Source organism: Podarcis raffonei, chromosome 1 (genome assembly GCF_027172205.1).
Source record: "Podarcis raffonei isolate rPodRaf1 chromosome 1, rPodRaf1.pri, whole genome shotgun sequence".
NCBI lineage: Eukaryota > Metazoa > Chordata > Lepidosauria > Squamata > Lacertidae > Podarcis > Podarcis raffonei.
The window spans coordinates 109,275,300-109,300,170 of NC_070602.1; the positions used below are offsets into that span (position 1 = coordinate 109,275,300).

The 24,871-nt window shown below is 43.5% G+C and overlaps 1 protein-coding gene across 1 annotated transcript in view; it reads right to left on the reverse strand.

Annotated features, from left to right (window-relative positions):
* LOC128423520 (sodium channel protein type 2 subunit alpha-like) overlaps positions 1-24,871 on the reverse strand; it is a 95,078-nt gene that overhangs the window by 19,856 nt on the left and 50,351 nt on the right. The window contains exons 5-17 of the mRNA XM_053408769.1: positions 24,354-24,482; positions 23,143-23,234; positions 22,107-22,343; positions 20,557-20,629; positions 18,882-19,023; positions 17,388-17,594; positions 14,468-14,755; positions 12,076-12,381; positions 9,155-9,287; positions 8,560-8,798; positions 7,544-7,717; positions 6,284-6,640; positions 4,198-4,632 (exon numbers count right to left, since the gene is read on the reverse strand). Of these exons, the coding sequence (XP_053264744.1) occupies positions 4,198-4,632; positions 6,284-6,640; positions 7,544-7,717; positions 8,560-8,798; positions 9,155-9,287; positions 12,076-12,381; positions 14,468-14,755; positions 17,388-17,594; positions 18,882-19,023; positions 20,557-20,629; positions 22,107-22,343; positions 23,143-23,234; positions 24,354-24,482 (2,812 nt within the window). The remainder of the gene's footprint in view (positions 1-4,197; positions 4,633-6,283; positions 6,641-7,543; positions 7,718-8,559; positions 8,799-9,154; positions 9,288-12,075; positions 12,382-14,467; positions 14,756-17,387; positions 17,595-18,881; positions 19,024-20,556; positions 20,630-22,106; positions 22,344-23,142; positions 23,235-24,353; positions 24,483-24,871) is intronic.

The following is a 24,871-nucleotide window of genomic DNA, read 5'->3' on the forward strand; positions in this document are numbered from 1 at the left end:
TTATTCTGAACTGGAAAATACCAATTCAAATCTAATTAATTACATGAACATTTGCTTTCATCATTTTAATATGGAGAGCATTTTTATTGTAAGATGCTGTAGCAGAGACAGGGTGAAATAATTCTGAACTGGATTATAAAGATCACAAGTGATCAATATATATTACATTTTCCTCTTCTGTTACTTAACAGCCTGCCAGCCTGCCTTGTATGCATCCATGGGGCCTGCCAATCCGGAATGAGCCACTCCTAGGCTGGTCCAATGCAGAATAGTGAAAGCAACATTACTACAGCTGCTAATCAGCAGCTGCAGCTACCCAACATCCACTGAGCCCATGGAAGGGTGCATCTTATTCTCTTCTTTCCCTGACAGCAGCAAAATGGAGAGTGGTCAGAATGACCCTGGGAAGGGAGAAAACAGGACAGCCACACCTGGCAGGAGCAGGACACACCCCAGATGAGTGGTTAGGAAGGAGCAGCCCTTTTGAATTTTACTAAGCTTCTAATTTTGCTACACCTAAAATTTTGCTGCCCTAGACAGTGGCCTAATTTGCCTAGTGGTTAAATCAACTCATGGTGAGAGGACACACAAACTAGCAAGTGAAAGGTATGTCCCACTGAGGACATTACGGTCTTCAAACAAAAACATCTTGGAGGTCCCGGGCCACAGAGAGGTTAGGCTGGCCTCAACCAGAGCCAGGGCTTTTTCGGCTGTGGCTCCGATCTGGTGGAACGCTCTGTCACAAGAGACTAGGGCCCTGCGGGACTTGACATCTTTCCGCAGGGCCTGCAAGACAGAGCTGTTCCATCAGGCCTTTGGCCAAGGCAAAGCCTGCCCCCCTCCTTTGGTTATCCTCATAGAACTCTAGCCCAATGGTTGCCATTAATTTGATTTTGAATTGATTTTCGAATGAATTGATTTTTGAATGTTGTATTACTTTTACTGTTGTTAGCCGCTCTGAGCCTGGCTTCGGCTGGGGAGGGCGGGATATAAATAAAATATTATTATTATTATTATTATTATTATTATTATTATTATTCAGCATTTATGATGAAACATGCATGGGATTGGCTTGGGAAGCCAGCTGGTTCTGTTTTGACATGAATTTATTAAATCTTCAGAACTTAGAAATGGAACTCAGCAAGACTGCAGATTCTGATGCGCTAGCTAAACTCAAGTAGGTACTCTACCAGCTTTACTTTCGGTGATTGCACCCTGTGCCTTAAAATAAGGTTTGCGAGAGAGCGGTTGTCACAACGATGAAATGTTTAGAATTTAAAAGTATAGGGTGACATCCAGCGGTGTCACCTCACCTATGCAATGGATTTCTGCTTGCACAACAGCGCTGCTTCCTCTCTTCCCCCCACTGCCCAGCATTCCAAAAATCTGCTCTGTAGGGTTCCAGGATTCCCCATAGCTGATTATGGAAGCACATGGGGGGGGGGAGAACGGGAAAAGGGGCAAGTCCTGTAGCATCTGTTGGCACAAAGAGCCATCCTTTAAAAATAAATTACTTTAAAATATATTTATACCACTTTTCATTTAAAAATCTCAAAGCACAATGTGAAACTTGTATGACAATAATTGTAAAAAAACCAAACAAACAGTAAAACCAAACCAAAGGTTAAGAAAGGAAAGTATTCATTGCCAGCAAAATCTTGGGCGAATGAATGAGTTTTCATCAGGTGGTGAAACAGGATTAGAAGCAGAGGTACTACCTCCTACTCATTAAACTCCGCATGGCATGGAAAACCCCCTCATGGGTCTTCCAGGGCCTTAGGCAAAGACTGTCAACACCACCTCATTATGGGATGGCCAATCACTTCCTTGGCCATCACCATATTCAGCTGCAGCCACTGAGGTAGCAGTTAGTTTGCCAAGCCTCAGGTCTCCTCCTCATGGCTAAGAGGAAAGGTAGTGAAGGATCCTTCATCCCTGAAGGCGCCCTACCTGACTGGAATGTAGCCAGAGGACCCAATTGCCCAAACACATAACAGGAAACATGATAAAGTGCAAATTACTCTTAGTGGTGATGTCAATGTAAGTCTACCATAGGGTATGGCCACTACATCCATTTTTCTGCTGTTAGTTACAGAATGGCCCATCCCTGTATTTCCTAGCCTTCCACAGAAGACAAGAGGACTAAAAAGTCCACCAGTACCCAGTTGCATCTATCAAAATTTAAATTAAACACTACCATGAGCACTTAGGGAACAAAAGCAACAACACCCTCATTTGATTCCTATTCATCCCTAAAAATGTAATCATGAAACAGAAAAGAGTTGTCAGGCTTTTATACTCATGAAAAACGAAGGAAATCCTGTTTCAAAGTTAGGCGTCATTAAGCCTCCTTGAGCATACTAGGACGTATGCAAATATGCATAAATATGAACTGTAAATTAACGAATTATGCCTTAAGGAATGCATATATCAGTTTATTATATTAAAGAGCTTACTAATGAAAATGCAATGTTAATATTCATCACATTAAGACCGATTATGTAATTTCTCAAAATTACAACTAGCTCTTACTAAACTTGAGCACGCTTGGAACTTTAAAATTCAAGACCCAACTATACTGATGGACCTAACCTTCCTCCCAGCCCAAGACCACATGAAAATGGGTTGACTACTTAATTATTCTTTCTGTTGTGCTAGCAATGGTAGTGTGCTGTGCTAGGTGCTGTATGACTCGTATTTTTTTTAATAAAAAATCACTTCTTTTATTTCTTATATTTTACTGTATTGCAATTTGAATTCCATAGAATTCCTCAAGAATTCAAACTGCAAGTGTTCTTCATGGACACACCATAGACCACCTGAATGAGGTTTGCGGAGCTCTTGTGGCCTGCAGATCACAGCTTGAGAACCAGTGCCATAGACCATGCAGTTCACATATCAAAATGCTATGTAGAAATCATCAGACACAGTGAATGTTGGAGTGTGCTGATCATGCTGGGATGAGCGTCACATGACTCCAATTGCAGATCAGCTTGTGCATATTTCTGTTGGTATCACAATGGATGAAGAGGGGAATATACAGATTAGCATGCATGCCAGTCAATCTTTGTTCAACAGTGATCATGTATATATGAATTGCTGAGGTAACCTGTTCAAAATGGCTGACACTCGTTGCTGTGCCTGGTTAAAAACCACCAGAGCTGCACTCTTGGTTGATCCAGTTTGAGTTTAGTCCTGTGAGAAGTAAGAACGGTAGGAAACAACATTGAAGGCGCAAATACTTCTGGGTTTGTAGTTCTGGAAATACCACAAACATAGCTGCGAAAGTATTTTCTAATACATTATTCACACAAACACATTTGAAAAAGCAGGGTAAACACAGCAATTGAGCAAAGACATATAGAGATATACACACCTAGCACACCATGGTCATTTGTTAAAGTAAGAAATAACAATTCTGATTTATACGTTTAAAAATTATTCTGCGTAAACACCATCATGTTTTCACAGAAAGACAAATATGAGCAATGACTTTGTCTTTAAAAAAAATGTAACAGAAGGAAAAGAGAGAGAAGCATCATCATCTGGCATTAATGAAAAAAAAATATCCCATCGATACTGACTTGAACATATGAATTGATATAGGCAGTCAGTATGTCCAAATGAGGTATCCAAACAAGAATGATTACTGTAAGCTACATATTCAAAAGTAGAATACTTTAATGATTACCATGGGCCTGGATAAGTTGAATGGTTTCGTCAGCGGTGCCATTTACCAGGGAAGTGTATAATTGCAGTATAAATAAGATCTGAGTATTCATTACTTCAGAACATTAACAGTAACAGATTCAGAGCTACTTCATGGCATCTAGGATGCTGATACTACACACCCAGTTTTGGCATGTGTTGTGCCCTGTCCTGCACACATCCAGAGTCCTCTAAAACGTCACTCTGGTGAAGAAATGCTCTTTCACAGAAGCTGGTCCACAGCCTGCACTCAACAATGTGAAGATGCATTGCCAGAGTCACTTCATTAAGTAATGAAACAACACCAGACTATTCCATGTTTATAGAATAGGGAGGTAGGTACACTGCTGCTTTCAATACTCACAGGCTTTTCAGAAAAAAATGAAGATTATATTTTAAAATATGAGTGCATATACATTTTATGGCACAATTGATAATGTATAAACAGAAGGGCAAAGTGTAAATATGGAAAATTATCCCTTGCCTTACCTCTTTACTTTCCTCGAGCTCGGATATGCTGCTAACTTCTTCCGTATTCAGGTGTTCAAAATCAGACTCTCCCGCAGCTATCGGTACTGTCACCGTGAGGTTTGGGTTGTTGATGAATGACATGTGATCACCGCTGTCCACGTAGATGGTAGTTGTGGTTCTGTCATTGTAATAGTCAGCTACAGTGTGGTTGGGGACACACCCACTTTTCTTGCCATTTTGCCCATCAGCTGAGCCAATTCCAGTGGAGGCCTTACATTTTTGCAAAAGGGTCATTTGCACAAACTCATATATTTTTCTTTTGACATAATCTATTCCTCTCTGGATCCTTGCTATGGCAATTTGTAAGTTGTTCGCATCTGTATCCTGATCTGGAGCAGCGAGGCTGTCTGAACTGAAAGAGCTCAATAATAAGGCCAGAAAAAGGTTCAGGACCTGTGGGGGGAAAAGAATTCAATTAGGCTCTTTCCCCCCTTTAAGTTAATTCCTAAAACCTAAAAGTCAGATTTGTTCCCATGTGTTCTCAAACTGAATTCATGAATTCGTATTTCAATGTCTGAATAACTTTATAGGTTTTTTTTAATTCTTTGATTAAGTGCTTACTTCCAGGGTTTGTGGATATGAAATCAGTGGTCACCTATCCTTTCTTAGTTGCTGTCTTATATTTGACAATGCTTTTGTTTGATAGCAGAACCAAACAATCCAGTGTGTGTTGTGTCTGCAAGTTTACCAAATGTTGGCAATTTGTGTATCAGAGAAACTGTAGAGAAGGACCTATTTATCTTGTCATCATTATTTTTTTTAACCACTTCCACCAATGGAACATACTTATTTCTTAAACAGAGTGGGATATTTGCGAAAATACACCTCAATATATATGAAGTGCTCCATACAAAGATGACAGAAAAAGCACAAGTAAATTTGGAATGTTAGGACATAACTAGGATACAGCAGCAGTGCCATTTGGTCCAGATGATTACAGTGGCACCTTGTTACGGAGGTCCGTTCTTAACCTGAAAGTGTTCTTAACCTGAAGCACCACTTTAGCTAATGGGGCCTCCTGCTGCCGCTGCGCTGCTGCTGCATGATTTCTGTTCTCATCCTGAAGCAAAGTTCTTAACCCGAGGTAATATTTCTGGGTTAGCGGAGTCTGTAACCTGAAGCGTACGTAACCCGAGGTACCACTGTATTATTATTTATTCAATTTATTCAAATATATTCTATTTCTGCACACTGCTGAAGTGCTCTCTGGATGAAGTACACATTCTGACATAAAAACAAAAATAAATAATGTAACAATATGCTTTGAATAAAGAACTGTATAACAATAAACCAATTGATTTGTTTCAGTATATTTCAGTGGTCTTTATCACCAGGTTATGCTTTAACTCCTTGACTCACTGGGTTGCTAATTTGCAAATTCAAACATAGATTAAATCAAACAAATTAACATTGCTGCATTGGCCGGGAAAGCACCCAAACTAACAACAGGCTATGTGCCTTCTGCTGCACTCAAGGAACTCTCTTATCTGCAATGTATCTTTAATGCTGAACATTTGTTTGCTGTCTTGTCTGTAATGCAAGGAGGGCATTACATGCGGATTCCTCTGCCCACACTGCCGGCCACCAGCCCTGAGTGCAGGCAAAAGAGCCAAGCACAACAAAATTGCTTCCAGGCATTGAAAATTATATGCCATCCCGAGAACCTGGTGACTGGGTGACCAACAAACAAACAAATAATAACTTAATCCCTTCTGCTGGAATGGGCCATAAGACATCAAACTGCAGCCCAGGTGATGCCTACAATGAAAAGGAAATCTGGTATTTTGGTGGGCAAATAATTAGTGCCTGTCAAAACCTTTGGTGCCTGTCAATGCGGCCAGCTGAGCAGGCTCATCCTTGAAATCCCCTACAGCTATACGATTCTATGGAAATAGCACCGTGGGTGCTATTTACAGAAGAAAGGGGGTCAATAGATTTTCTAAACAATTATTCGCACTGGTTTGCCTAAATGGATCATAATAGCAGGTAATCAGACAATCAACAGAAAATACGGTAACTGAAAGGACAGTTGTTGATTACATACCACAAGGTTTCCAATCACCATGACCAGCATGAACACAATGAGGCACAAGGCTTGTCCTGCAACTTCCATACAGTCCCACATGGTTTCTATCCATTCTCCGCAAAGGACTCGGAACACAATCAAGAAAGAGTGGAAAAAGTCGTTCATGTGCCAGCGTGGAAGTGAGCAGTTCTCTGAAATCTTGCACTTACAATTATCATAGCTTTTGCCAAACAGCTGCATGCCAACCACAGCAAAAATGAAGACAATAATAGCCAGGACCAAGGTCAGATTTCCCAGAGCACCCACAGAGTTGCCAATAATCTTGATCAGCATGTTCAGAGTTGGCCAAGATTTCGCCAGCTTGAAGACTCGAAGCTGAAAATGACAATGAGGCATTTATTTATATGACAATGAGATACAGACGGTGGTTGCGATTCAGAGACTCACATCACCAGCTATATACTGGACAAAGAGCCATGAACTCAAGTGTTTCCATAGTTCTATTTGGGAAAGCTCCAGCAACACCCATATGACACACTTACTTAGCTTACGGCCTATAGCAGTGGTAAGGAATATGTGGCCCACAAGATGTTGCTAGACTACAGTTCCCATAATCCCTCACCATTGGCCATGCTGCCTGGGGCTGATGGGAGCTGGAGGCCGGAGGTCCACATGGGTTCCCCATCCCTGGCCTGTAACTAGAGTTGTCACAGTGTAAGGCAGGCTTTCCCAAGCAGGAATTGCCTGCAGAGGTACAAGTTAATGTCTCACTCCTCCTAGCTAGTGTGGCTTCTCTGTTGATGTAGCTGTGGATATAAAGTAAGGATAGCATGGACACTCTTTTCCCTTCTTTAGCAGCAGAACCATGTTATTGAGCGTAAGAATTCCCAGTGTCGGTGTAAGAAGACATCTTGGATGGATAAGCAAAGGGGTGCTGTTAATGGGCAGCATAAATCAAAAGAAAATATGAGATTATGGTGCTCCAAGAAAAGCTTGCACCCTTTCTCTGCTGGTTATGAGGCCTTGGAGAGATGACTGAAGCTGGCAGTTTTAGGTCTTCACACTCATTTATCACACTTGCTAATAGCTTCAGCTTCGTTAAAATTAATGATGTGGTTGGGATAAAGGGTGGAAACCTTTCCAAAGTAGGCCCAGCACTCACTGCTTTCCTGTAGATTCTGTGCCCTTCCTCAGATCCAGTCAGAGGGAGGGTTTTTAACTATTTCCCCTCCTCAAGTCTATGATCAAATGAGTAATGAGACTTTGCTTCTTATTTACCAATCTGAATGACCGTAGAACAGATAATCCATCCACATCTGAAAAACCCAGCTCTATCAAACTCAGGCTGACAATGATGCTATCAAAAATGTTCCAGCCTTCTTGGAAATAGTAATAAGGATCCATGGCTATTATCTTGAGGACCATTTCTGCAGTGAAGATCCCAGTGAAGACCTAAGTGCAGAATGAAATAAGTTAACTTCTGCATTTTATTACCCCGTCTTCCCCTTCCCATTTAATTGCATGTTTTATATTAAAAAGAAGCAATGCATGGATGTAATCTAACAGTGAAAGTGCTGGGACTGCATCACTGCCCTGTTCAAAGCGGCAGGGTGCTGATTCTGAACTTAGAAGAACCAACTTGCAGTATACAGAAGACAGGGCTGGAAGTGCTCCTTAGAGGAGCCTATTCATACTGACTTCCCTTTAGGCTTTTGCCAAACACACAGAGGTTGATGGGAGCGGAACCAGTCCATGTGGAAGATACATTCGTATGAAAGCGGAAGACAGAGAAACACGAGTAGGTCTTGGCTATCTGAGGAAGAGTTTACTGCAAGGAAGTTTCCTGGCTAAATATTTGGTGAGGAAGCTGGGAATTTTCAAAGGGGCTTTAAATCTGGTAGGAATTTGGAGCAGCAGCAAGCAAACCCCAGGTAGATGCTTGGTTGCACAGAGCAAGGTATTCTTGCAGGACAGAAGCCGATGGAAGCAGGAATTTGGGAAGAAGGAGGAAGCAGGACCTTGGGGACACCAGTTCAATCCTAGTTTAAAGGACTTCAGATAGTAGGGTTGGGGAAAACCCCTTTACCTGCTATCACAGAGAGCTAGTGGTGGTTACATAAGACTGCGCTAGATGATGTCTTGATTCAGTAGAAGGCAGATTCATATATTCAACAGGTTTAGGAACACCCAGTGGAGATACAGCCATTTTTGAAAGCATTTTCAGTCGTCCAGAATTAGTTTTAATTAGAAAATGATAAGATGGGTTGAAAAGCAAAAAAACAACCCTGACTTACCAGGTTTCCAGTTGATAGAACATTCTTGAAGGCGTCGTCTATGGGATGATGTTCCATGGCCATAAACAATGTATTTAGGACAATGCAGATGGTGATGCCAAGATCAACAAACGGATCCATCACAATGAAATGAACAGTTTTCTTTATTTTCAACCAAGTATCACAGCAATTCCAAATCAAGTAACTGTGGGCAAATTTATACCAACATGGTGGACATTTCTGCCTGGATTCTTCAAGTTCTGAAGAGAGGCATATTGAAAACATGAGGACCAAATATTCACTCAATGCTGTTTGCTAATTAAGAAAATGCAACTTGACTAAATTATTCAATATTTGCAAAATTAATTACGTAAGTTCTGTTGGCACCATTACCTCTATGGTGATGCATTGATCATTTGATCCTGCAATTGAACATGCATGTTCACTAAAAGTTTGCTTTATTTCTGAGTTGTCTCTACCTAATAATTATAATTAGTGCTTTTCCAGATTTTACTTCTTTAATAACGTCTCTCAGAACTTCTCATCTTCTTAAAAGATTCCATTCATTCATGAACCAAACCCTCACAGTGCATTTACACCCCCGACACACACTTACCTTCCATGGTATTTGTGATTATGCTTGCTATACTCATTGCTCTTTGCCTTATAGCAGGATCTTCCAGTAAATCCATTGGTATCTGAAAAGAACTTGACCTCCTCTTTCTGCTATCTACTTCAGAAGCAGTGCTCTGCAGTGGAGTAAAGCAGCTAGATTATCAACATAAACTATACAGGGAAGCATACATTGTAAAGGTAACCCCACAAAATATCAAAGCTTTCATGCCACATGCAGTTTTGCCTTTTACAGAAAGGTAGCCGTGTTGGTCTGCCATAGTCAAAACAAAAAATTTTTTTCCTTCCAGTAGCACCTTAAAGACCAACTAAGTTAGTTCTTGGTATGAGCTTTCATGTGCATGCACACTTCTTCAGATTTTTGCCTTTGTTTTGCCTTTGTTATGCCAGACTTTTTACAATATCTAGCCCTTCCAAAAAAAGATGTTTCATATATCTGGTTTTAAAGAAATAATTTAAATAGCAGAGTGCATTTTGTACATGCCACAAAGAGCCAGCTGAACTCTTACAGCTTTTCAGTCGCTCAGTTCAGGCATCTGGCTTAGTGTAATGGATGTGTGTGAGCAGAATCAGACCCACATCTCAGGAACTCTCTCATTTGTTATCATGCAAAGGAGCATATGCATTAGCCTGGTATTTTTTAGATGTGAACTGTCTGATGTGCTTCTGCTCCTCCAAAGTGGTGTCAGGATTGTGAGTATTGCACACATTCCTGACTCACGTACAACTTCTTGAGTATGGTGTTCTCTCTGCCTGTGAGCAGAACCGAAGCCCTTCAACAAATGGAGCCGTGCCTTTGCTCTTGGGACTGCAACTTCCATCAGCTCCATCCCACATGGCCAATGTTAAAGGATGATGGGAGTTGTAGTCTCAACAACATCTAGGAGGCCACAGATTCTCCATCCCTGGAGAAGGTAGAATAAACTGTACGTTATTTAAAACATGAAGAACTTGAACCAGAGCTCAGAAATCTCCAGTTTTTATGCTTAGATATCCAAATAGCTTTCACATGGGGGGGGGGGTCAATAAAGAAAAAAGAAGGAAAAAAGGTCACATGAGAACAACAATGATTTCACTCATCAACATCCAATTTGTGAACAAGTGTTCCTTCAGGTCTTCAATCCATTCAGGATTGCTTCGCCTTATTAAAACATCTAGCAAAGTTAAATGCCTGATTTCTCTCATTTAGAGCTTGTCGCATTTGCCTAAATAAATTAGCAATAAAAGTCTGACTTAATTGAGCTTTACCACGCCAATCAGAACCAGGGAAAAATTAGTGGGATAAAATGTTGTGTGTATCTTCAAACACAATGCATAGGTAAGTGAGGAGTCCTCCATCAGTGTCTACGGACTACAAAGAATGGTTCTGAAACAACTAAACGAAGCACAGCAACGACTTTTAAATGAAAAAGTGCAATTGCTCCCATTTTTACAGATGGGGATCTGGAGCGAAGACAAAAAGGCTTTCTGGTGAGCAGAAGCAGCTGGTGAGGCAGCAAAGGTGAGGCACTGCTGGTGTCCTGGCTTCCAAGTACAATGTGTAGCTGGCACTCACTGGAGAGAAAAGGGGAGGGGAGCTTGGTGCTGTGTAATGGCATAATGGCGAGAGCCACTGGCTCCAGAGCTTGGCACTCCCCACACCTAGCTCCTCTTCTCATGCCTTCTGGTAAGCGCAAGCTGTGTTGGGATAGCAGGGGTGCCCCACCAACACCCCCACACCAGCTGCTACTACCAGCAAGTCCATTGCTGAGCAAAGTTTTTAAACTAAGGCCTTATCAGGTTTTAAGTCTAGATGATATTTGTTGCTTCAAAATCCACGCAGACATGCCTAATAATTTTCTACTGCTTGGAAAATGCCATTTCCCCTCAACGTTAGGCTTCAAAATGAACACAGTGTGATTGCAGCAATGCCAGGGGCTGTTGATCACCCACAAGGTCACTAATGGACCTCACATATCCATCTTCAAATGCTGCCCAGTTTCCCTCTGTTCCTTTCCCCCATTTATGTATCATGTCTGGTCTTTCTCCAGCAGTGGAGTACACACACAGAGACACATCCATAAACGTGGAGCTTTATAAATGATAAATACAGTGGAACCTCAGTTTTCAAGCGTGTTGGCAGCCGATTGTTTCGGAAGCCGAACACAGAAAGCCTGGAAGTAATTGCTTCCATTTTCGAATGTGCCTTGGAAGTCAAACAGCTTCTGCTATGTGTTTTTCTTTTTTCTCAATGGATTTTGCCGACCACCCATCGCTCCTTGGTTTTCGAATGTTTCGGAAGTCGAACAGATTATGTTCGAAAACCAAGGTCCCACTGTAAATAGAAATCAGGGCACTGGCTGTTGCCTCCCCCCCTGTCCTTCCCTGCTAGGCTGTCGGGAAGCTGCTTTAGGGAAGGCCACATGGCCTGCAAGGTGATGGGAGGTGCCCCTTTCTCTTTTACTGTTCTCAGGGTAATTGTGGAAGGTAATGGTACAGGTGTTGCTGAGGGAATGCGAAGGAGATCAGGTGAAACAGGAGGAGAATCAGGGAGAAGGATGAAGTGAGAGGAAGAGGATGTGCAGGAACAGGGAGAATGCAAAAGGAAAGTGGCCTCTGCCACTGAACAAGCATTTGCTGTGCACAAAGTAAATGTACATTTGGCCATATTAAACTGCCCGACTCAGGGCTGTGTTTGCAAAAGCACATGCAGGCAGAGGCAGGGCCATTCCTTTCTGTGTCGCATAGTTTTCAAAGCCCGGAGAGTTGCAGCATGAAAGCTTTGCTTCCCCACCATCACCACTGCCGCAACCCCAGGATGCAGATGCATTTAGGCAGCTTGGATTCCATTCTGTAGACCCACCATGCCTATGCTACTTAAAACATCCTTACACTGTCATCGGTAGTTGCTTTATCTATTATCACCTCTGGGAGAAGCTGTCCAGTGGGTGAGAGGAGCGCTGGGGGCCCTCCGACCAAGGAAACCACCCCGTTGCAGTCCACGCTGCTGTTCCTCTTCCCGTTCACTGGGAACACGGGGAACATGGTCTGGCTAATGTTACTTCCGCACCGCTCGCTGTGCCTGCGTAGGATGAAGTAGGAACCGCTACGGCTCCCGTTGTCGTCGAAGGTGCTCTGTTCGCTATCAGCATCCGAGCCCCCTTCAGTGGTCGGGCCTCTGAAGCTGGAAAAGCTTGCTCTGCTGTTCCGTCTTGTGGAAAACAGCATCGACTAAGGAGATACAAACAGAATGGTTAGATGAAACTTAGGAAGCCATAGCTAAATCATCACTGCTGTTGCTTTAAGAAGAAAACCCAGATTACTCTTCCCAAATCCAGAAGGTTTTTCAGGTTTTGGTTTTTCAGGTTTTGGGGTGGCAGTGGGGGAAATAGTGAGCTTGATAGTATTTAGTTAAAAGACAATCTCTAAAAAAGAATATGCATTCCCCAGCTTTGTTCTCACAATGACAACAGCAATATTCCTTCCTCTTCGGTTAAGCATTTATGTTATGAAAGTGAATGTATTTTTCAAAACAGGTTCAATACAATAACCAGTGCTAGAAACTCAGATATACAAGCTAGGTGCCAAATGGCTCCTTAAACTAGGGTCACAGTCGCCAAAATGGAATGCCAAGTTGCTATTTGGGGGGCAGACTGGTTCAAAAGTCGTATTTTTCAATATGACTGTTTGGTTCCTGAAATTCATTCTGACTGTGCAGATAAAATATAATGGATGGAATTCTACAGGATGTGTTGCTAGTGTGTGAAAAAAGTCAAGATCCAAGGGTCCCCAGGCATGCACCTCCAGATGGTGGGGACATTGGGCACCACCCCAATGCCTGGGCATCTTCACTTGGTCTCAAAGTGGTTGATAGAGAGGTGCAGAATGCGCCTGGCAAATTTTGAACGCTGATAAAATTTACTCAGTGGGCACTAGCCTGCCTTTCTGAATATCTACACCACAAACAACTGAACAAGTAACGAAGATGAAAAAAGCAAAAGATAAAAAGTCGAAGGGGGGAAATCACTGAGGGAGAGGTATGTAGGGGAGAAGCAACAAATATGAGAAGGGCTAAGTCTGCTCTTCTGTGTCACACGTCCCTCTTGATGCCCTCATGTACCAAGTTGCACACTCCCCCTGCTTCTTTTTCTTTGCTTAAACATCAAGCAATTAAAAGGTGTCAAGGCCTGGGCTTCACCAATTACTTCTCTACTAAACCCCCCAAAATTATCTAATAGATTCAGATGATACTAAATCGGGTCCTCCCTTAAAGAGGGCACATGTTGTGGTGAGACCTGGCAACCAAACCCTGTGTTGTGGGTGGGTTGATTGAATAGCCACAACACCCAGTTAGTAGGTCCCCTTGATGCTGGGTTCAATGGCCAATGGGACGCAAGCTAAACGGATCAATGGGCCTATATATACCTATGCATGTGACCCAGAGCTCCCTCTTTCGGTGCGTGCATCGGAACACCCGCCCACCTCTCCCTATATTTAGGGCTGTGTGCTTGACCTTGCTATGCTGTCGTGTGTCGTCTGTCGTTGGGACAGGGGCACGGCAGGAATTTTCCCCATGGCTGATTGGCTGGTGCCATTTGGGCTTTGCCTGCCGCGTAGCAAATTGTCACAACTTGTAAGGTTGCGGATAGGCTCTGGTTCAGGTGATAGGGATGGGAGAATGCTCTCGCCATCCCTATGTGAAGGGTATTCCGTTAAAGGAATCCAGGGACTCAATGGTCAACCCCTGAGAGGGGGCTGTGCCCGTGCCTGAGTCCAGGGGGGCATTTGGGTGGCAGAGATAGCCTGTTCCTGGCTTTCCACTTATCCAGGTGTTCACCCTAGGTTGACCTATGCTGGTGCCCTGGGTCAGCGCTACCTGCAACAGTGCAGGGAGCTACTCGAACCAGAGCACATGCAACCACTCACCTGCTGTAATCAATGAAGTTGTGGCCTAATTCTGCCAAAACCCAAACCAAAATTTGAGTCTTGTCTGAACTTATTTAAGGGGGAGGTTTAAAGGTCTGAACACGCAATCCCTGAAACCTGTGGAACAGAAGAGATTGGTAGAAGGTCATGGTGCTTTTGCACTTGTTCCTGTGGCTTTGCCTTCCTCCTCTTCCCCTGTACATGCTGTTGGGCTCCCAACTTCCGCCAGCATGGGCAATGGTCAGAGATGTTGGGAGCTGTGGTCCAACAACAGCTACAGGTTGCCCAATCCTGGCGTGAAACGTCAAGCCTAAAACAGATTGGTCCCATCGCCCAAAGCCCATCTGTAAGTTGAACATTTTGCAACAACACAGCTAGCGCCACAGCGTACCTGGTATGGAGAGGTGATCCTGTTTTCATACGTGAGCCTGTTTCCTTCCAGGGAAAACTGAAAACCCTTCTTTTTGATGCTGCTATCAGACTCAGATTTTGGAAACTTTTTGCCATTGGCTTTCTCGTCTCCTACAGACAGCTCTCTCTGCCGTCTCTTCTTCCTCCGGTTCCTTCTTTCCTTAGCGCTTTTGGAGCTCAGCCTTGACATTTCCGAAGAAGTCTGGGAAAGTCTTCCAAGTGCGCCATCATCCTTAAAGTCTTTGTAAGCGGCTGCGGCTGCTATTGCCTATTGTATAAAGAGAGGTCAAGCTCTGTCATAGCTCTGCCGATGAAGACTTGCAACTACCATATAGTTATTGTAGAACTATTTCTGGATGAGTTATATATGCTTCAAGAATACAAGATGATGGATGGTTTCCTCTGCCGAAGTATTAACAAAATAGCTTCCAAATGAGGATCTGGAAGGAGGATCCAGGATGCTTGGGGGTATATATTTATTGTTCATGGAGTATTTTTTTGTATGCACCAATGTAATATATACTCTGAAGATAGTATGCTGGTGGATTGTTTCTTTTTTATACCAGGGTAGACAGCATGTTAAGGGACGTGGGTGGCGCTGTGGGTTAAATCACAGAGCCTAGGACTTGCTGATCAGAAGGTCGGCAGTTCGAATCCCTGCGACGGGTTTAGCTCCCATTGCTTGGACCCTGCTCCTGCCAACCTAGCAGTTCGAAAGCATGTCAAAGTGCAAGTAGATAAATAGGTACCGCTCCGGCGGGAAGGTAAACGGCGTTTCCGTGCACTGCTCTGGTTCACCAGAAGCGGCTTAGTCATGCTGGCCACATGACCCGGAAGCTGTACGCCGGCTCCCTCGGCCAATAAAGCGAGATGAGCGCCGCAACCCCAGAGTCGGTCACGACTGGACCTAATGGTCAGGGGTCCCTTTACCTTTACCTAGACAGCATATTGCCCTCCAGATGTTGTTGAACTAAAATCCCCATCTCCCTGACCACTGGCCATGCTGGGAGCTGATGGGAGTTAGAGTCCAGCAAAATCCAGCTGCTCCTGCTCTACACAATGCTGCAATCCACTGGCCTTAGTGCACAGAAAGCACAATGTGTTAGGGCTGTTCCACTTTTCATGTCAGAAATAATATTAATATTAATAATGTTATTATTTGTACACTGCCCACCTGCCTGGGTTGTCCCACTCTGAGGCTTCCAACAAATATAGTTAAAGGTAAAGGTACCCCTGTCCGTTAGGTCCAGTTACGGATGACTCTGGGGTTGCGCACTCATCTCGCTCTATAGGCCGAGGGAGCCAGCGTTTGTCCACAGCCAGCTTCCGGGTCATGTGGCCAGCATGACAAAGCCACTTCTGGCAAACCAGAGCAGTGCATGAAAACACCGTTTACCTTCCTGCCAGAGCGGTATCTATTTATCTACTTACACTTTGACGTGCTTTCAAACTGCTAGGTGGGCAGGAGCTGAGACTGAAGAAGGGGAGCTCACCCCGTTGCGGGGATTCGAACTGCCGACCTTATGATTGGGAAGCCCTAGGCTCTGTGGTTTAGACCACAGCACCACCCACGTCCCCCCCAACAAATATAAAAGCATCATAAAACATCAAACATTGAAAACTTCCCTGTTCCATAAACCTTACACTTAATAATAATTAAATTAAAAAAAGATGCAAAAATAATTTGCATCTTTTCCTGAATCATTATTTGATCGGTGAGAGTTCTCGTTCAGTTTTCTAAAACCCATGCTTCTCTCTCACATATATACAGTGTGTGTGTGTGTGTGTGTGTGTGTGTGTGTGTACACACACACACACACACACACACACACACACACACAGTATAATGCTGTATTGTTTTTAAAACTTGATTGGAAACCGCCCAGAGTGGCTGGGGAAACTCAGCCAGATGGGCGGGGTATAAATAAATTATTATTATTATTATTATTATTATTATTATTATTACACACACACACACACAAGCAAACACATACACACACATATATGAATGACACATGAAGCTGGTTTATTGTCCCAAAAGACGTTCAAATTTTCCGCTGTCAGAATCACTCTAAAAGAAATTAACACCTTGAGAAATTCACAGAGGTCTGCTGAAGAATATTCACTTGCCAATATTCATTTGCATGTTGAGGTGTAGAAATATATTTGAGGTGTACAAATATATTTTCTGTTGAAAAGCACATCTAATATATGTATCCAAATGATTAACTGTAAGTGTCTGCCTATACGCAATGCAGGAGCAGCTCACCCAGTGGGGCAGCAGAGCAGTAATAATCTCCTGGTAGTGGCATCGTTGCCGTTCACTGAGAGGGCAGAGATAGCAACAATTTGGGGGCACATCGGTGGAGCCAATCCAGTGCTCCCACCAGAGCACCCACACTGACTCTATTCTAGTAAGTAGCAGGGACAATTCTGTAGGGAGGCTATTACTGCAGGTGCGCCACAGTGAAATTGTCAAGTATTTACAGTGGCACAAGACACACTGTTGTTTCTGAGCTTACAGCATTAACTTCCATTTTTCCAAATTGTACACTCTACTAGTAGAGAGTTTACTTAGCATTGCACTGGAATCCCACTGCAAAGTCCCACTGGAAATCTGCACCGGAATCCCACTGCACAGGAATCCCACACAAGTCCCGCTGCAAATCAGCAGAGCTTTGTGCAACTGCTGTCTACCTGCTGTTAGGGTTATCCATTCATGTATATTTTTGTAAAACATTTTCGTCTTCTTCAGTTAAGTTGCATGCATGAACTCATTTGCACATGTTGCTTTTTGCCCAAGTGCACGATGGAACTTCTGCAAGGAATCTCTGGGCAGTTATGCCTTCTATTCTCAAATTTGTGGGGAAATGCTGTACTAGCGCAAAAGTTTCCAGTACCTGGGCTTCTTCTTGTTGCCTTTTCAGTTGTTCCAGCATCTGCTGATATTCGGCCTCCTTCCTCTCTGCTTCTTCCATGGTGGCTTGGTTCTGCTCTTCGTAGGCCATGGCAACAACGGCCAGGATCAGGTTGATCAGGTAGAAAGAACCCAGGAAAATCACCAGGACAAAAAAGATCATGTACGTTTTGCCAGAAGCACGCAGAGTCTGGGGAAATCATAGACAATGTAGGTTACTGGATCAGTAAGACAACAAACTTACAAGTATGAGTGACTATGCCACACTCAGATTAGACTCAGTGGACTTAAGGTATGAAGGCAGCAATGCTAACCCCACTTATCTGGGAGTAAGCCCCACTGAATTCAACAGGGATGCCTTCTGAGTAGGCATGGTTAGGCTTGTGGTGTTACTTAAGTTACCAAGCACCGCCCCCCCCCCGAAATCTGCTCTTAAGAGTTGTACAACCCTATGGAATATTGTGGAAGTGGGGAGGAGGAGAAATCAGGGAGAGAATGCCTCTCTTCCCCTTCCACAGACTGGAACCTACGCGAGATTGCAGCCCTTTCTGCAAACAAAAGTAGCTCTTCCATCTTTCTTGGACGGGCTACACCAGAACCAACCCAAGTGTTCAGGAACACTTATGTGGTGGGAGTATTTGTAATATATTTGCAATACAGCACAGCTGCTTTGAACAACATTTCAGAATTACATTTCATTTACAACTTCCAACGACAAGTCCAACCTTTGCTGTGCAGTCTGTGAGGTTCAGCCCTTTCTCTCGGAAAATAAAACTGGCTTTCAAATGCAGCAATTTGTCGTTGCTGTTTTTAGTTGAGTAAGCATTTCATAGGAACATAGAGAGACAGTGGCGTAGCGTGGGGCGGGATGGGACGGGATGGGGGACACCAGGACAGTTGTCCCAAGCACAAAATTGTTAGGGCCGCAAAATTTCAACACCTGGTGCTGCCTCAATACAGCTGTGTGCTTCCATTTCTGGGCTCCGTTGAAAATGGCTTCTCCATGCGAACCAGGAAGTGACCTTTCCAGACAACAGAGCGACTCTTTTCTTATCTCTGCAGCTGCAAACTCCTGGGTGATGCAGATGCCTAAGGCAGCTGAATTTGCATGCATACTCTATTTCCCGCCCTCCCTCCCACCCCCCATCCATGCAGCCCCGGGTGCTGGCAACCCACACTATGCCACTGTAGAGAGCAGCCATCTTCTGAGTCAGACCATTGTCCTTTTAAGCTCATTGTCCACACTGACTGGCAGAGCCTCTCCAATGTTTCAGGCAGGGTGTGGGTGTCCGTCTTTCTCAGCCCTACATGTAGATGTTGCGGATTGGACCAGGGACCTTCTGCATGCAAAACAGATGGTCTACCACTGTGCGATGGCCTTTCTCATAGGAATGGAAAGGTGTTTTTAAGCATGGGTAGTATTAGGCTTTCCCCTTACATATGGTATCAACAGAATTTGGTTTTGAGACCCTCTCACCAGCTGGTACAGGTTTTCCCAGTAGTCCTGTGTCATCAGCCGAAAGAGCGACAAGAAGGCCCAGCTGAAGGTATCAAAGCTTGTGTAGCCATAGTTGGGGTTTCGACCAGCTTTTACACATATATATCCTTCTGGGCACTGGCTGTGAAAGAAAGCAATGGAAGGAGAGGGGGGGAAAGATGACTTGTTTCTGTACCTAAATTGACATTCCACCTACTAACTAGGGATGGAGGAGAATTTCATAAAATCCACTGCTTTCAATTTTCCACCCTCTATTGTGTGTGCAGGGTGGTCCTAACCCTACCTGGTCAACTCCCCTAGCAACACCTCCCCAGCTGGGATTGGCTACTGTCTGAGGTTAGACGGGAACCTCCAGGTATCCAGCTTGGGGAGGCGAAGCCAGGCTGAACTGCTGGGGATCGTGCAGGATCAGGTGGCTGTGCCCCCCGCAAAAAGCACCCCCCATTTGAGGTGGGGAGTGGTCACTGTAATAGAGTTCTCAGTAAAAAGAAAAATAAAGCACCAAGATGCATTAAAAATGTGTATTTTAGCATAACATAATTTAGAAATGTGTACGTTGAGGTAAAATGTATATTTAACCGCATATTTTGTGACAAGGTACATCTTTAAATATGGATTTGAGTATGGGTTTTCTATTTTAAAAAGATATTAACAGATTAATGCAGTAGCAGGCTGGGAGAGACTTGTGATTGAACACATGTGAAACGGACAGAAGTAGATGAACTATCCATATCTGCTGCTACTACTATGTCAAATACATGCATATAGAATGGGCCGTGTTAGTCCATTTTAAGTGTCTGAAAGAGCATAAGTATAGTAAAAAACCCTAGCTCAAAACCACAACTGATGCTTGCAGAATAGAGATGCGCTGCGGTGTGTGATATTTCTAATCCTTTTGGATGGGTTGGGAACCTAAGAAGCTGGGAACACAGGAAGTTCTGATACATCTAGCTCAGAACTGTCTACACTGAGTGGCAGCCGCTCTTCAGGGTTTCAGACAGGTCCTGCCCCAGCCCCCTGGAGATGCCAGGGACTGAAGCGGAGACCTTCTACCTGCAAGGCAGATGCCCTGCTACCAAGCTGCAGCCCTTTTCCCACTGTCTAAATAGCAATCTTGCATCGCTTAGAACACACCACAGCACATTTCCATTGTCTGAACATCAGTTTGAGACTTTGCCTCTCTTTTTTGTCGATTCCACCTTTGGGGGCTCTTCCTCCTCTCCTTTTGCCAAAAAAAAGAAGGGGGAGGGGTATGAACTAGGCTCCTGAGAGTATAAACAGTAAAAAAAAAATAGCTTATCACAGGATTCATATGCATTTCTACAAAGAAATTGTGGGAAATAAACATTTGTGCTAAATTGAGTCCTTGTTAAACCCAAACATTACCAATGGCTTGAGTCACCCTCCCACAATGGGGGGAACCCATTCCTCCCGCCAGCTGCCATTCTCCATGCTATTTTAATGTATTCCCACCCAATCCCCAAAAGTGGCTGTTTGGGGTGTGGGAGAGAAGGGCTCTGGAGGGAAAGAGACAGCAGAGAACCCAATTCCATTAACCTCATTCTGCTCACAGCTCTTAGGTTCTGAATTATGCCATTAGATTAGCCAGCTTCACTTGCATGATTAGCGGTGGCTTCCCCTTGCGCTTGCTTACCCAGCATCTGTGCCGTTACCACAAAGCAAGGGATCTGGTGATCCTTCCAAAGTATAAAAATGTTTTGTTTGTTCTAAGGAGGAAGGAAAGGGGCGGGGAGAGAAATATGTTACCTTCAGCTTTCATTCAAACGATTGCTTTAAAATGATAATCCAATGTAAAAGCTTGCGCAAGTCTGCTCACACCTTTTTCGGGTGTGGCGGCATTGTGGGACGGCAGAGGCTCCTCCAAGGCCCCAGCATCCTCAGAGCCCCATCCAGATAGGGGAGCGTGGGCGTATCAGAGGCCGGATCCTAGCCTGCATCTCAGATTGGCAAATGGGGATGCAGGCTAGGACATGAGCTGGGCCATGGGGCAGAGCCGACGGAGGAGGAAGCCTTCCCTCGGGTCTGCCCCCATGGCCATTTAAGCAGCGCTCACCAGGGGGGTCCTACTGGCCCCAGGGGTCTGCCTGGTGTCAACAGGCAAGGAGTTCCAAAGTGTGGATGCTGCCACGCAAAGAAGATCAGTTTCTTACAAACGCGCAACAGTGTACTTACTATATGGCACCTATAATGGTGCCAGTTCTGCAGACCGAAGTGGCTGAATGGACATACATGGGGCAAAGCAATCTCACAAGTAAACTGGCCCCAACTCGATAAGGGCTTTAAATACTAATTAGTTACAGCTCAAACTCTACCCAGTAGCGAATCGGCATCCTGTGCAGGTCTTTTCAGCAGAGGTGATATATACTCTGGCAGGGTCTCACTCCTGTCAGCAAGCGTGCTACAGCACTCTTCACCAACAGCAGCTTCCAGATCAAGCACAAGGGACGCCCCATGTATATGTCCCTCACACTTGAGATGTCAGTATTTGGAGCTCTGCTACCCAGTAATCAAGAAAGGATTCCTAAGCTAGTAAAAGCAGTTTCTTAGCATTTGTTGCAAGGCAAGGCACTGAACCCAGGCAGTATACATTTTATTTTGGGCCCAAGCACCAAATGAACAAAGCAGTGCTGGCTCTAGGTCTTTTTTTGCAGCTGGGGGTGAGGGTGAGGGATATAAGTGAGTTTTGGCAAGATCCCTGCAGTGGTGTCACCCGGGGGGAAGTGCCAGGCCAGGGGAGGCTGCTCATCCTTCTCTTCACTGCTGACACTGTTTGCCCACTTAAAGGTGCTGCAAATGTTTTGATGGTGTTTTACCAGTTTTAAGGTGGTACACCGCCTTGATATTTTATGAGACGGGGGTATAGAAATACTAGATACGACGGACAGATACAGAGAGCAGATTCACAGAAAAGAAAAGGAGTTTCAACAGCATGGGTAGAAGGTTCCAGAAATAAGCAATAGGCCACCTGTTAGGGCTTGAGTCCTCCTGACAGGTGCCTAACAATGCTACCCACATAGGTTGGTTCTCTGAACTCTCAGCAGTTCATCCTGCTCAACTCTTAATTTCTGAATGATGCCTATTATGACTTGCCCAAGAATGCAAGTTGTCTGCATTCACGGCAGCGCCTTGGTTTGTATCCAGGTGTCCGCACTGGACCACAGAGGCCCTTTCAGTAAACCTCACCTGTGTCACCAATGTATTTATCCCAGTCGATTATTCCTGCATTGTAGTATTGTGCAAAGTACGGTTCTTCAGCAGAATCGTTACTTAGGGGCCAAAGCAAACATTTTTGCCTCAGGTGGCCCATGAACAGTTGCAACCCTATTAGTGCAAATACACTCAGGCAGAACACGGTCAGGATCATGACATCCGAGAGTTTCTTCACTGACTGAATTAGGGCCCCCACAATGGTCTTCAGACCTAAAAGGAGAGAAGAATGTGGAATCACAATAGCCAACTCATTGATTTAGGTGTTGAGTAGTTGAATATGGTTGTACGGCTGCCGAAATTTAAAAATCTCATGCAGGCAGCCCCTAGATGAAAGAAGCTATCATTTTTGTCATGAGGTAAAAAGAGAAAGACCCTTTACCTCATGAAAAATGGTTCAGAATGTAAAATTGCAAATGGAAATGAAAAGCACAGTCTATACTAGCCATTTAAAAGCTGGTGACATGGTTATTCATGCTTTGTATCAATCTCATGTAAAGAAAAAAGGTACTGATTGTACATTTTTTCGCTCATGAAGCACACATCCTTTCAACCCATAAGACAGTTTGCTGAGGAAAGGTATTTTTTAAAGCAATACTTCATGCAATGCTCATGCTATTCTTTATCACCATATTGGCTTAATTTCTACTAGTGATTCAGCTTTCCAAATGCTGAAATTTTCCATCCCAAATTATTTCAATAAACGGCAAGGTTTATCTTAATATGAAAGCTGCAACTACTTTTCATATTGGTGTGGGAGAGAAAATTTAGTATTTTAATATGCAAAATACAAACTCTGTATACTGTCTCATGCAAGAATATGTTAAACTCAAAGGCTGACTTGCTTTTTTTAAAAAAAAAAATGTGAATTATTTTTTCCGGTAGCATCTAAAAATCTACATTCCTTAAAACAACAACCATACATGGTTAGCAGCAAAGCTTGTGCAAAGTCGCGTGACTTGCAGCTGTGGCAAATCTACAAGTCAGCCTCCGTGTTTAACCTAGCTCTCACCTGGAATGACTGATATTGTTTTCAATGCCCGAAGAACCCTGAATGTTCTCAACGCTGAGACATTGCCCAGGTCCACAAACTCTGTCACATATCTGCAATAGGGGAGTTCACACACAAACACAATGACAGGATAAAAAGGAACAGTTGGGAGGCACGAGGGACCTAGCACTTTACACCACTCACTTCTTACCTGGGATTACAGAAATAGTTTTCAAAGCTCTCAACACTCTGAAAGCTCGAAGAGCTGAAACTTTGCCTAGGTCTACAAATTCTGTTATATACCTGTAGAATCAAATCACAGTTATTCAGCATCGAGGCAGATTTTACGCCACTTACCTAAAGATTTATTTAATCTATTTTTTTTTTACAATTAAACAAGTTGTTTCCCCCCCGTGTTTGCCTTCAGTGCAATCCTGGGCACATTTACCTGAGATGAAGACCCACTGTATTCAATGGGGCTTAATCCCAGGTAAGCATGCATAGGCTCAAAACCATTGCATTCTTTCTTTTTATATTTTCCTACCTTACCCACAAGACCCTAAAACTAGGGTGGGAAATTCAGCACCAAGTATCATGTTGGGAATACACCACAGTCTTGCTATTTGCCAAAATATGGATCACTTTTAAAAGCTTATCTCTGAAACCAGAAAGGCTTGCCACATACTTATTTTTAAAATAATAATAATAATGAAAGCATTTAAAGGATTATCCTAGGAGCAACATTAGAGTATGCCTACTACTGTCAACTTTTGAATTGTTTCAACAAGAGGAAATATGCCAATTTTAAACATAAATTACTCAAATCTAAAGACAAGATTTGTCATTTGTTTCCCCAAAATGTATAATTTTTTGCACTATTTCATAACAATTCAAATACTGATACAGTCAAACCTCAGTTGTCGAACGTAATCCATTCTGGAAGCCCGTTCAGCTTCCGAAATGTTCAACAACCAAGGCGCGGCTTCTGATTGGCTGCAGGAGCTTCCTGCACTCAAGTGGAAACCGCGTCAGATGTTTGGCTTCTGAAAAATGTTTGAAAACCAGAGCACTTACTTCTGGGTTTTCGGCGTTCGGGAACTGAAATGTTCCAAAATGGAGGCGTTTTGGAACCTACTTTTGACTGTATCTGTTAAAGCTATGACTCACACAAGTGGAACTCATTTCTGTAAAGTCTACTCAGATGGCACACTAGGAAAATGCTGGATACTTACGCAAATGAAATGACAAGGAAATCCAGCCAGTTCCAGGGGTCTCGGAGGAAAGTAAAACTACCTATACAGAAACCTCTTGCAAAAATTTTAACGAGGGATTCAAATGTATAAATTCCAGTGAACGTGTATCTACAGGGGAGAGAGAAAAAATCCAAGCAAACTTTTCAATCTATAGGCTAGATCACGAATTATAAATACTTGTTCATTTATTTTTTAAGAATTAACTTTCTTTTTTTTGGACAATTATTAGAGAGAAGCTCATAGCAGCCCATTACATGAATCTGATGTTCTTCATTGGCCATATCTGCTTTTCTTTCTCACACACCCATCTTCTTTCTATATTTGTGTTGTCATTAAAATGAAGATATTACTCATAAAATATATCAGGTTTTTTTTAATGGGAACACTGAAACTTTCATTACTGCAGAAGTGCAGACAGTCCCAGTCTTGCGGGGGGGGGGGAGCAGGATATAATGAGGAGGAGGAAGAGGAGGATGCAGTTCTTAAGGAGTCATTAA